The 13,457-nt window shown below is 38.9% G+C and overlaps 1 protein-coding gene across 4 annotated transcripts in view; it reads right to left on the bottom strand.

The window, feature by feature from the left end:
* Positions 1-299: 299 nt before the first annotated feature.
* Dnajc5b (DnaJ heat shock protein family (Hsp40) member C5 beta) overlaps positions 300-13,457 on the bottom strand; it is a 93,038-nt gene continuing 79,880 nt past the window's right edge. For 3 of the 4 annotated variants that reach the window (XM_087630553.1, XM_087630569.1, XM_087630560.1), the window contains one exon: positions 301-616. In XM_087630553.1, the coding sequence (XP_087486679.1) occupies positions 522-616 (95 nt within the window). In that variant the 3' untranslated portion in view covers positions 301-521. 4 annotated transcript variants of the gene reach the window in all.

Raw genomic sequence — 13,457 nt, 5'->3', positions numbered from 1 at the left:
TTACTCATCACTTTTCAGCAAAAATCATGTCTTTTACTAGTATAGATCATATTTCTATACTATATATATTTTAAATATCCACAAAGAACTCCACAAACACTAATTCCTTCTCAACTGCTCTGAAAGTTTTGCTTATGACATTTGTGGCAAGAATGACAATTGTGTTAAGATAGAAAAAGTGTCTTTTCTTCTAAAATAGTACAACTTTAGACATGAGGAATAACATCTGGCTCATCTTAAGATCAGACTCATAATGACTGTCCACTGCCACCATCTTACCTCATGAAATCAGCATAAAACAACTCTTCAGGCCTTTATTCATAAACTGAATGCTTTTCATTAGGATTCTACTCAAAGAGAAAGTCTGAGAAAATTATGTAGCAATCATCTTCCCCTTAACCTAAAAATAAAATACAAATGTGAATATGTTCACAGCATTTCATGTTTGCACCTCCCTCATGACAACCCAGAGACACGGCTGAACCAAAAAGAGGAGCTGTGGACCCTCCATGAGCCCATCATCAAGAGTCTGTGCAGTAACTTCGAGATCCTTCTCTGATTAGCTGTGTTTTCTCATTTGTATTTGTAGGCTGGAGAACAACTGGAAAGTCCATATCTGGGGAGAAAACACAGAGAAACAATAATCAAACCTGTTTTTACCAAGTTCCTTTGATAATGGAACAAACAATGAGTGTTTTGGTTAAATAACAAGCATGCTTATGAGACATTGCCTGAATCTTTCAAATTCTGAGAATTACAGGATTAGAACATTGAACATTGCTCTTTCCTGGAGTTCTACTTTCCATAAAAACTACATGTATGAAAAATATCATTTATAATGGAGGATGAGTCTGCATATATGGCTCTTGTTGGAGCAGAAGTTAAAGCCCAAGGCTTGCTTTGGTGGAGAACTTAAAAGAGAAGTTTAACACATAACAAGTGTCCAAGGTAGCCACACTCCCTATCTGCTGCTGAGCTGAAGAACCTTCCTTAAAAATGTTTGAAGACAAACCAATAAGCCCACAAATTGTCAGCCTATGACTTTTCAGTACCCATGTCTTCTGTGAGATACCAAGAAAATCATTCATCATACAGTTGTTCAGTGCAAGGTATACTCTCAGGAACCTAGCAGAAATTAATGACTTTGCATTCAACTTAGCACCAAGGAGCCCCTAAAAAAATTGCAAGAAACACACATGCACATGCACATGCACACACTCACAGAAAGAGAGACAAGAAACAATCTACACTGAGTGAAAGCCCTAGAGTAACAACAAAATATAAAATGATTCAGAGGGACTTCCATTTTTGCATTTATCAAACACAAGAGTATAAGATAATTACATATTTAAAATTATCAGATTTTGAAATTAATAAAATTAATAAAAATCCTAGTGATAAAAGTATCTGAAATTATATTTAAAAAACTAAAGAGCTTTAAAAAGCTAAAAAGGGAATTCATGAAGTAGAAGACCTATTTGAAAAAATTATTCAGAATGTAACACAGACACAGAAAGAAAATATGAAAAGAGATTAAAAAGTATGCAGAACAGAGTGATAAAACAGCCTGTGTCTAATTATATACTTTGCAGGAAGATATATTTTAAAAAGAAGGAAAGTAATATTCAGATCCCCAAGGTCCAAGAACCAACTGATTCCTTTGCAAACTAATATTTCTTTCTTCGTTTGCTTGCTTCTATCTTTGGTGGTGTTGTACATTTATGTGCAGGTATTTGTTTGTGTGGGCTAGTGTATGTGGAGGACAGAAGACAAAGTTAGGTGGTGTTACTCGGGAGCCATTTGCCTAGGTCAGCTTTTGGTCTCCACACACGTGTACATAGGCATGTAGTGAACCAATACACACATGTATACATACCACACTTGCATATAAGTGTTTAACCTTACCCGAAAATAAAGAGACAAAAAGTAGAGCTGTGGCACTATGCCATATCCCCCACACTAGACTGACACATATTTTCAGTCAGTCAATGTCAAGCATTGGCAAGAATGTGAGTTTCTGTACTTACTTACTGGGAAATATAAATTAACCCCTCAGTTTTTTAGAACTACTTGGTGCTAATTAATACACTGTAGATGTGAATACTCTGTGTATATGGAATTATATTCCTGTGTATAAATAAAAACACCTCTTAGCACTCATGCACCAAGATATATAAGTACAAGAAAATTCCTATCAGCTGTTTGTAATCACAAATTGGAGTCTACTCAATCAGCAGAGTAGAATGAATACTAAATTATGAGATGCTTTTTCAGAATATTATAATGATGAGGATAAATGAATAAAATCCACAAAGTGAAATCCAGACAAACTAGAATCTGTGGCTTAGACATTGAATTTTAGGATGATCCAAATGTGAAGCAGTGAGACTGATTGAAAATAGAAATGTGATTGCTTTTCTAGTCTGCACTCTCTCCTGTACTTGTGACAGAGTGATGTGCCTGCTCCTGGACCCCACAGCCTGCCTATTTCCTAAGAGGTTTGCACTGTCTGCCTCCCAGGAGGCATGTTCTATCCCAGAGCACTCAGAAATATCTGAGACACCCAGAGCAGTTAACACCAGAGATAACCAGATGGCAAAAGCAAGTCTAAGAACAGAAGGAACAAACAGATAGACTAATGGAACAGAATTGAAGACCCAGAAATGAACCCACATACCTATGGGCACTTGATTTTTGACAAAGGAGCCAAAACCATCCAATGGAAAAAAGATAGCATTTTCAGCAAATGGTGCTGGTTCAACTGGAGGTCAACATGTAGAAGAATGCAGATCGATCCATGCTTATCACCCTGTAAAAAGCTTAAATCCAAGTGGATCAAGGACCTCCACATCAAACCAGATACACTCAAACTAATAGAAGAAAAACTAGGGAAGCATCTGGAACACATGGGCACTGGAAAAAATTTCCTGAACAAAACACCAATGGCTTATGCTCTAAGATCAAGAATCGACAAATGGGATCTCATAAAACTGCAAAGCTTCTGTAAGGCAAAGGACACTGTGGTTAGGACAAAATGGCAACCAACAGATTGGGAAAAGATCTTTACCAATCCTACAACAGATAGAGGCCTTATATCCAAAATATACAAAGAACTCAAGAAGTTAGACCGTAAAAAATGGGGTTCAGAGCTAAACAAAGAATTCACAGCTGAGGAATGCCGAATGGCTGAGAAACACCTAAAGAAATGTTCAACATCTTTAGTCATAAGGGAAATGCAAATCAAAACAACCCTGAGATTTCACCTCACACCAGTGAGAATGGCTAAGATCAAAAACTCAGATGACAGCAGATGCTGGCAAGGATGTGGAGAAAGAGGAACACTCCTCCATTGTTGGTGGGATTGCAGACTGGTACAACCATTCTGGAAATCAGTCTGGAGGTTCCTCAAAAAATTGGACATTGAACTGCCTGAGGATCCAGCTATACCTCTCTTGGGCATATACCCAAAAGATGCCTCAACATATAAAAGAGACACGTGCTCCACTATGTTCATCGCAGCCTTATTTATAATAGTCAGAAAATGGAAAGAACCCAGATGCCCTTCAACAGAGGAATGGATACAGAAAATGTGGTACATCTACACAATGGAATATTACTCAGCTATCAAAAACAACGAGTTTATGAAATTCATAGGCAAATGGTTGGAACTGGAAAATATCATCCTGAGTGAGCTAACCCAATCACAGAAAGACATACATGGTATGCACTCATTGATAAGTGGCTATTAGCCCAAATGCTTGAATTACCCTAGATCCCTAGAACAAACGAAACTCAAGACGGATGATCAAAATGTGAATGCTTCACTCCTTCTTTAAAAGGGGAACAAGAATACCCTTGGCAGGGAAGAGAGAGGCAAATATTAAAACAGAGACTGAAGGAACACCCATTCAGAGCCTGCCCCACATGTGGCCCATACATATACAGCCACCCAATTAGACAAGATGGATGAAGCAAAGAAGTGCAGACCGACAGGAGCCGGATGTAGATCGCTCCTGAGAGACACAGCCAGAATACAGCCAATACAGAGGCGAATGCCAGCAGCAAACCACTGAACTGAGAATAGGACCCCCGTTGAAGGAATCAGAGAAAGAACTGGAAGAGCTTGAAGGGGCTCGAGACCCCATATGTACAACAATGCCAAGCAACCAGAGCTTCCAGGGACTAAGCCACTACCTAAAGACTATACATGGACTGACCCTGGACTCTGACCTCATAGGTAGCAATGAATATCCTAGTAAGAGCACCAGTGGAAGGGGAAGCCCTGGGTCCTGCTAAGACTGAACCCCCAGTGAACTAGACTGTTGGGGGGAGGGTGGCAATGGGGGGAGGATGGGGAGGGGAACACCCATAAAGAAGGGGAGGGGGAGGGGTTAGGGGGATGTTTGCCCGGAAACCGGGAAAGGGAATAACACTCGAAATGTATATAAGAAATACTCAAGTTCATAATAAAAAAAATGTAAATAAGAAATACCCAAGTTAATAAAGATGGAAAGAAAAAAAAGAAAAAGAAAACAGGGGCTACAAATGTAAGTATCACCAACAGAACACAAGAGATGAAAGAGAGAATCTTAGGAAAAGAAGATACCATAGAAGGTATTGACATATTGCTCAAAGAAAATGCAAAGTGGAAAAAGTTCCTAACCAAAACATTCAGAAAATTTATGACACAATGAAAAGACCTAACCTAAGAATACTAGGAAGAGAAGACAGTGAAGATTCTCAGTTCAAAGAGCCAGAAAATATCTTCAACAAAATCATAGAAGAAAACTTCCCTAATCTAAAGAAAGAGATGGCCATGAATATACAAGAAGCCTATACAACATCAAATAGAATGGACTGGAAAAGGAAATTCTCTCACCACACAATAATCCAAATACTAAATGCACAGAACAAAGAAAAATATTAAAAACTATAAGGGAAAAGGCCAGGTAACATATTAAGGCAGACCTATCAGAATTACACCAGACTTCTCAACAGAGACTCTAAAAGCCAGAAGATCCTGGGCATATATCATCCAGACCTTAAAAAAGCACCAATACCAGCCCAGAATACCCACAAAACTCTCAACCACCATAGATAGAGAAAACAAGATATTCCATGACAAAACTAAGTTAAACATTATCTTTCTACTAATCCAATCCTACAGAGGATATTAGAAGAACAACTCCAACAGAAGGAAGGTAACTACACCCAAGAAAACACAAAAAGTTAATCATCTCATAACAAACCCAAATGGAGAGAAACACACACACACACACACACACACACACACACACACACAATACCACCTCTAACAACAAAAATAACAGGAAGCAACAATCATTGGTTTTTAATATCTCTCAACATCAATGGATTCAATTCCCCATTAAAAAGACACAAGCTAAAAGACTGGATAAATAAACAGGATCCATCATTTTGCTGCGTACAGGAAACATACCTCAGAAAAAAGACAGGCACTACCTTAGAGAAAAGGGCTAGAAAAAGTTTCCCAAGCAAATGGTCCTAAGAAACAAGCTGGAGTAGTCACTCTAATACCCAATAAAATAGACTTTGAACCAAAAGTAATGAACAAAGATGAGGAGGTATACTTGATACTCATCAAAGGATAAATCCAGCAGGATGAAGTCTTGATTATGAAAATCTATGCCACAAATGCAAGGGCACCCACATTTGTAAAAAACATTACTAAAGTGCAAAACATACATTGACCCTCACACAATAATAGTGGGAGACTTCAACACCCAACTCTCGCCAATGGACAGGTCATTGAAACAAAAACTAAACAGAGACACAGTGAACAACTAACAGAAGTTATGAACCAAATGGATTTAACAGATATTACAGACCATTTCACCCCAAAACAAAAGAATATACCTTCTTCTCAACACCATTGAACTTTCTCCAATATTGACCATATAATAAGGCACAAAAAAGGCCTTAATAGATATAAAATTGAAATATTCCAATACAGTCTATCAGATCACCAGGACTAAGGTTGGACTTCAATAACAACCGAAACAGAAAGCTCACATACTTATGGAAACTGAACCAGTCTCTACTCAATGATAACTTGATCAGGGAGGAAATAAACAAATTAAAGACTTTCTAGAATTCAAAGAAAATGAAGGCATAGCATACTAAAAGTAATGAGACACAATGAAAACATTGTTAAAAGGAAAACTCTTAGCACTAAGTGCATTCTTAAAGAAAAGGGAGAGATCCTATACCATCAATTTAACAGCACACCTGAAATCTTTAGAGAAAAAAAGCAAACATATCTAAGAGGAGTACATAGCAGGAAATAAAGTCTAACTCAAGGTTGAAATAAACCAATTAGAAACAAAGGGAGCAATAAAATAATTTACAAAACTAAGAGCTGGTTCTTTGAGATTATCTATCAACAAGATAGATAATCCCTGAGCCAAGTGAACTAAAAGACACAGATACAGTACCCAAATTAACAAAACCAGAAATGAAAAGGGAGACATAACAGAAACTAAGGAATTAAAAACAATCATCAGATTTTATTATAAAAGCATATATTCAACAAAACTGAAAAATCTAGATGAAATCAATGATTTTCTAGACTGATACTATGAACCAACATTAAACCAAGATTAGGTAAACTACATAAACAGTCACATAACCCCTAAGAAAATATAAGCAGTCATTAAAAACCTTCCAACTTCCCAAAAATAGCCCAGGGCTAGATGGATTTAGTACAGAATTCTACCAGACCTTCAAAGAAGAGCTAATACTAACATTCCTCAAACTATTCCACAAAATATAAACTAGGTAATGCTACCTAGTTCATTCTATGAAGCCACAGTTACTCTGATATTTAAATCACACAAAGAACCAACAGAGAAAGTGAACCTCAGACCAATTTTGTTTATGAATATTGATGCAAAAGTACTCAATAAATTTCTTGCAAACAGAATCCCAGAACACATCAAAAATATTATTCACCACAATCAAGTAGGCTTCATCGCAGGGATGCAGGGATGGTTCAACATATGAAAATCTATCAACATAATCCACTATATAAACAAACTCAAAGAAAAAAGTCACATGTTCATTTCACTAAATGCTGAAAAAGCCTTTGATAAAATCCAACATCCCTTGATATTAAAAGTATTAAAGAGATCAGAAATTCATGGCACATACCTAAACATAATAAAAGCAATATACAACCAACCAATGGCCAACATCAAATTATATAAAGAGAAAAATAGAAGCAATCATACTAAAATCAGGGACAATACAAGGCTGCCCACTCTCTTCCTATCTATTCAACTTAGTACTTGAAGTTCTAGGTAGAGCAATTTGACAACAAAAGGAGATCATGGGAATAAAAATTGGAAAGGAAAAATTGAAGTTATCACTATTTGTGGATGATATGATAGTATACATAAGTTAACCCCAAAATTCTACCAGAGAACTCCTACAGCTGATAACTTCAGCAAAGTGGCTGGGTATAAAATTAACTCAAATCAGTAGCCTTCCTCTACTCAAAGGATAAACAGGATGATAGAGAAATTAGGGAAATGACATCCTTCACAATAGTCACAGATGATATAAAATATGTTGGGTGACTCTAACCAAGCAAGTAAAAGATCTGTATGACCAGAACTTCAAGTCTCTGAAGAAAGAAATCAAAGAAGACCTCAGAAGATGGAAGGAGCTCCCATGCTCATGGATTGGCAGGATTAACATAGTAAAGACGGCCATCTTAGCAAAAGCAATCTACAGATTCCCCATCAAAATTCTGACTCAATTCTTCACAGAGATAGAAAGAGCAATTCTCGAATTCATCTAGAATAACAAAAATCCCAGGATATTGAAAACTATTCTCAGCAATAAGAGAACTTTGGGGGAATCACCATCCCTGACTACAGCAGAACAATAGTGATTCAAAAAAGAAAAAAAGCTGTGCTTTTGTCTCTTATTTAGTTGACAATTATCTCCCTGTATTAAAACAGGAGCCAGTGGAATGTTCATTGCTCACCCTTTCCCCTATGTCCTGGCGACCACCAACCTGTTTTCTCCTTCTTGATTTCAGTTGTCCTGAATTGTATTACCTGTATTACCTGACTGGAATCACAGCACACTTGTTTTTTTATACCTAACTTTTTTTACTTAGCATCACATCCCCACGTTTCCACCCTACAAAGTATACTTGTGTTTCCCTCCAAGTCCCTGGGGTTCTCTCTTGGCTCCTTTCACTCAATCAGCGCAATTCCTGGCACTGGTGCTTCTCAGGAAGAATGTCAGGGCACTCCATCACCCCTGCTGATCATATTTCATTCTGATGGGTCGAGCCCTTCCTTGTATATACATCTTGGTTCCAGGCTCTTTGCAAATTCTGCCTTCATGAAGCTGCTTCACTAAGTCAGTGGTAAAATTGTTTTGTAGAGGTTCATACATACTATGACTCCAACTGCCTTGCCTGGCATGTGGAGCACCATTCGCTATCTTATCTGCAGGACAGACAGACAGATTTACCAAATATTTCTTGTATCAATTTTCATCCCTTCAAATATGTCCTGTTTCTACTTCTTGCTCTTATATGTTTCTGAATTAAATATGGCTTTGCTGGGGAAGCTGTAAAAACCTGAAACCCTGTCAATACCCCCTGTTCATGTCCCCAGGCTCTTTGTTTCTTCTTTGATAGATTTACTGTCCCTGCAAATTGCCTAGCTCTCTGTGTGTTTCTGTACTTAGTACTTTAAATATTAGATATAGAAAGATAATCTCAGTACACACACACACACACACACACACACACACACACACACACACACACTTCTTATTGAATCTCGGCAGCTAAACATTAAGGTGGACTTTGAGCTACCTCGCTTGTTAGGAATTGTTCTGGGGCGCTCATCCGTCCCACTACCCTGGCCTGGTGTCTTGATGCTCCGTGATGTCTTTGTATGAAGCATCACAGGTCTTAGTGATATTTTCCTTCCAATGTTCTTAGACATTGGTTCCTCCTTGTAGGGTGCAAAAAGAGGGAGGATGGATTCCCATCTCTCTTGGTCCCCTTTTCCTGGGTGGCAGATGTGCATTGAGCAGCAAGTATAATACATGTCTCTAGGTCTTGGCGGAAGACAGAGCCATATGGTTGTGAGTCTATTGGAATTCTGTCCAGGTGACTGGCAATAACAACTAAGCAATCAACATTTTTCTGTGCTCTGAATCATATTTTCGATCCAAGGTCAACACTATAAAACCTTCTCTCTCTTTAAATACTCTGCTCCACCTCTTTCCATAAAAAGGAAGCCATTAATCCACAAGAGATTGTTAGTGTTTACCTCAACGGTTTTGTTTGGATTTATTCTATTGGCTTCGGCATAGAAGAGAAGGAAAACCAAACTGAATTTAGCACTAGTCTTTTGATCTGCTTTCCCAGAGTGTTCAGAAATGACTCGCTGCAGTTTTCACTTTTATTCAAAATTCCACACAGTGGAGTTTGTAATGGGAACATGGGAGGATAGAGAAAATAATGTTTCATAGTGTTTCACTGGTGTGGTTTTATTGTTTCAAATGCTAAGATTCACAAAAGTGCCAAACCGTCTCAAGGATAAACTCTTTAATGTTGACTGATTTCCGAGAGATTATACAATCCTCCCCATTCCAAACTGTGAGGGTACTTTTGAGAAAGACAGGAGAGCCCATTTGTGAGTTCTATAGCTGGCAGCAAAGACTGAAGGTAGCAACTGTTTGAACTGTCGGCCTTCAGTTTTTTGAGCAATTTATTTAAGCATGTCAACATTGTTTAAAGAAATAAAAATAGAGCAGCAGCTCTCTGCTCCCAGACCCGGTGAGAGAGAGACCCAACCGCCTGGTCAGGTGGGCACTCCTGAGGCTGCAGAGCGGAAGAGACCACCAACACTGCTCACCCCTGCCCATATCCCTGGCCCAAGAGGAAACTGTATAAGGCCTCTGGGCTCCCATGGGGGAGGGCCCAGGAGCGGCAGGACCCCTGCCTGAGACACCGCCGGAACCTGATAGAAACAGACCGGATAAACAGTTCTCTGCACCCAAATCCCGTGGGAGGGAGAGCTAAACCTTCAGAGAGGCAGACAAGCCTGGGAAACCAGAAGAGACTGCTCCCTGCACACACATCTCGGACGCCAGAGGAAAAAGCCAAAGACCATCTGGAACCCTGGTGCACTGAAGCTCCCGGAAGGGGCGGCACAGGTCTTCCTGGTTGCTGCTGCTGCAGAGAGCCCGTGGGCAGCACCCCACGAGTGAACTTGAGCCTCAGGACCACAGGTAAGACCAAATTTTCTGCTGCAAGAAAGCTGCCTGGTGAACTCAAACACAGGCCCACAGGAACAGCTGAAGACCTGTAGAGAGGAAAAACTACATGCCCGAAAGCAGAACACTCTGTCCCCATAACTGACTGAAAGAGAGGAAAACAGGTCTACAGCACTCCTGACACACAGGCTTATAGGACAGTCTAGCCACTGTCAGAAATAGCAGAACAAAGTAACACTAGAGATAATCTGATGGCGAGAGGCAAGCGCAGGAACCCAAGCAACAGAAACCAAGACTACATGGCACCATCGGAGCCCAATTCTCCCATCAAAACAAACATGGAATATCCAAACACACCAGAAAAGCAAGATCTAGTTCCAAAATCATTTTTGATCATGATGCTGGAGGACTTCAAGAAAGACGTGAAGAACTCCCTTAGAGAACAAGTAGAAGCCTACAGAGAGGAATCGCAAAAATGCCTGAAAGAATCGCAAAAATCCCTGAAAGAATTCCAGGAAAACATAAATAAACAAGTAGAAGCCCATAGAGAGGAGACACAAAAATCCCTGAAAGAATTCCAGGAAAACACAATCAAACAGTTGAAGGAATTAAAAATGGAAATAGAAGCAATCAAGAAAGAACACATGGAAACAACCCTGGATATAGAAAACCAAAAGAAGAGACAAGGAGCTGTAGATACAAGCTTCACCAACAGAATACAAGAGATGGAAGAGAGAATCTCAGGAGCAGAAGATTCCATAGAAATCATTGACTCAACTGTCAAAGATAATGTAAAGGGGAAAAAGCTACTGGTCCAAAACATACAGGAAATCCAGGACTCAATGAGAAGATCAAACCTAAGGATAATAGGCATAGAAGAGAGTGAAGACTCCCAGCTCAAAGGACCAGTAAATATCTTCAACAAAATCATAGAAGAAAACTTCCCTAACCTAAAAAAAGGAATACCCATAGACATACAAGAAGCCTACAGAACTCCAAATAGATTGGACCAGAAAAGAAACACCTCCCGTCACATAATTGTCAAAACACCAAACGCACAAAATAAAGAAAGAATATTAAAAGCAGTAAGGGAAAAAGGTCAAGTAACATATAAAGGGAGACCTATCAGAATCACACCAGACTTCTCGCCAGAAACTATGAAGGCCAGAAGATCCTGGACTGATGTCATACAGACCCTAGAGAACACAAATGCCAGCCCAGGTTACTGTATCCAGCAAAACTCTCAATTAACATTGATGGAGAAACCAAGATATTCCATGACAAAACCAAATTTACACAATATCTTTCCACAAATCCAGCACTACAAAGATAATAAATGGTAAAGCCCAACATAAGGAGGCAAGCTATACCCTAGAAGAAGCAAGAAACTAATCGTCTTGGCAACAAAACAAAGAGAATGAAAGCACACAAACATAACCTCACATCCAAATATGAATATAGCAGGAAACAATAATCACTATTCCTTAATATCTCTCAATATCAATGGCCTCAACTCCCCAATAAAAAGACATAGATTAACAAACTGGATACGCAACGAGGACCCTGCATTCTGCTGCCTACAGGAAACACACCTCAGAGACAAAGACAGACACTACCTCAGAGTGAAAGGCTGGAAAACAACTTTCCAAGCAAATGGTCAGAAGAAGCAAGCTGGAGTAGCCATTCTAATATCAAATAAAGTCAATTTCCAACTAAAAGTCATCAAAAAAGATAAGGAAGGACACTTCATATTCATCAAAGGAAAAATCCACCAAGATGAACTCTCAATCCTAAATATCTATGCCCCAAATACAAGGGCACCTACATACATAAAAGAAACCTTACTAAAGCTCAAAACACACATTGCACCTCACACAATAATAGTGGGAGATTTCAACACCCGACTCTCATCAATGGACAGATCATGGAAACAGAAATTAAACAGTGATGTCGACAGACTAAGAGAAGTCATGAGCCAAATGGACTTAACGGATATTTATAGAACATTCTATCCTAAAGCAAAAGGATATACCTTCTTCTCAGCTCCTCATGGTACTTTCTCCAAAATTGACCATATACTTGGTCAAAAAACGGGCCTCAACAGGTACAGAAAGATAGAAATAATCCCATGCGTGCTATCGGACCACCACGGCCTAAAACTGGTCTTCAATAACAGTAAGGGAAGAATGCCCACATATAGGTGGAAATTGAACAATGCTCTACTCAATGATAACCTGGTCAAGGAAGAAATAAAGAAAGAAATTAAAAACTTTTTAGAATTCAATGAAAATGAAGATACAACATACCCAAACTTATGGGACACAATGAAAGCTGTGCTAAGAGGAAAACTCATAGCGCTGAGTGCCTGCAGAAAGAAACAGGAAAGAGCATATGTCAGCAGCTTGACAGCACACCTAAAAGCTCTAGAACAAAAAGAAGCAAATACACACAGGAGGAGTAGAAGGCAGGAAATAAACAAACTCAGAGCTGAAATCAACCAAGTAGAAACAAAAAGGACCATAGGAAGAATCAACAGAACCAAAAGTTGGTTCTTGGAGAAAATCAACAAGATAGATAAACCCTTAGCCAGACTAACGAGAGGACACAGAGAGTGCGTCCAAATTAACAAAATCAGAAATGAAAAGAAAGACATAACTACAGATTCAGAGGAAATTCAAAAAATCATCAGATCTTACTATAAAAACCTATATTCAACAAAATTTGAAAATCTTCAGGAAATGGACAATCTCCTAGACAGATACCAGGTATCGAAGTTAAATCAGGAATAGATAAACCAGTTAAACAACCCCATAACTCCTAAGGAAATAGAAGCAGTCATTAAAGGTCTCCCAACCAAAAAGAGCCCAGGTCCAGACGGGTTTAGTGCAGAATTCTATCAAACCTTCATAGAAGACCTCATACCAATATTATCCAAACTATTCCACAAAATTGAAACAGATGGAGCCCTACCGAATTCCTTCTACGAAGCCACAATTACTCTTATACCTAAACCACACAAAGACACAACAAAGAAAGAGAACTTCAGACCAATTTCCCTTATGAATATCGACGCAAAAATACTCAATAAAATTCTGGCAAACCGAATTCAAGAGCACATCAAAACAATCATCCACCATGATCAAGTAGGCTTCATCCCAGGCATGCAGGGA

Source organism: Rattus norvegicus, chromosome 2 (assembly GCF_021556685.1).
Source record: "Rattus norvegicus strain SHRSP/BbbUtx chromosome 2, alternate assembly SHRSP_T2T, whole genome shotgun sequence".
In the NCBI taxonomy this organism is placed as follows: Eukaryota; Metazoa; Chordata; class Mammalia; order Rodentia; family Muridae; genus Rattus; species Rattus norvegicus.
The sequence above is the reverse complement of the archived record's forward strand: the minus strand, read 5'-3'. Positions and strand labels throughout refer to the sequence as shown.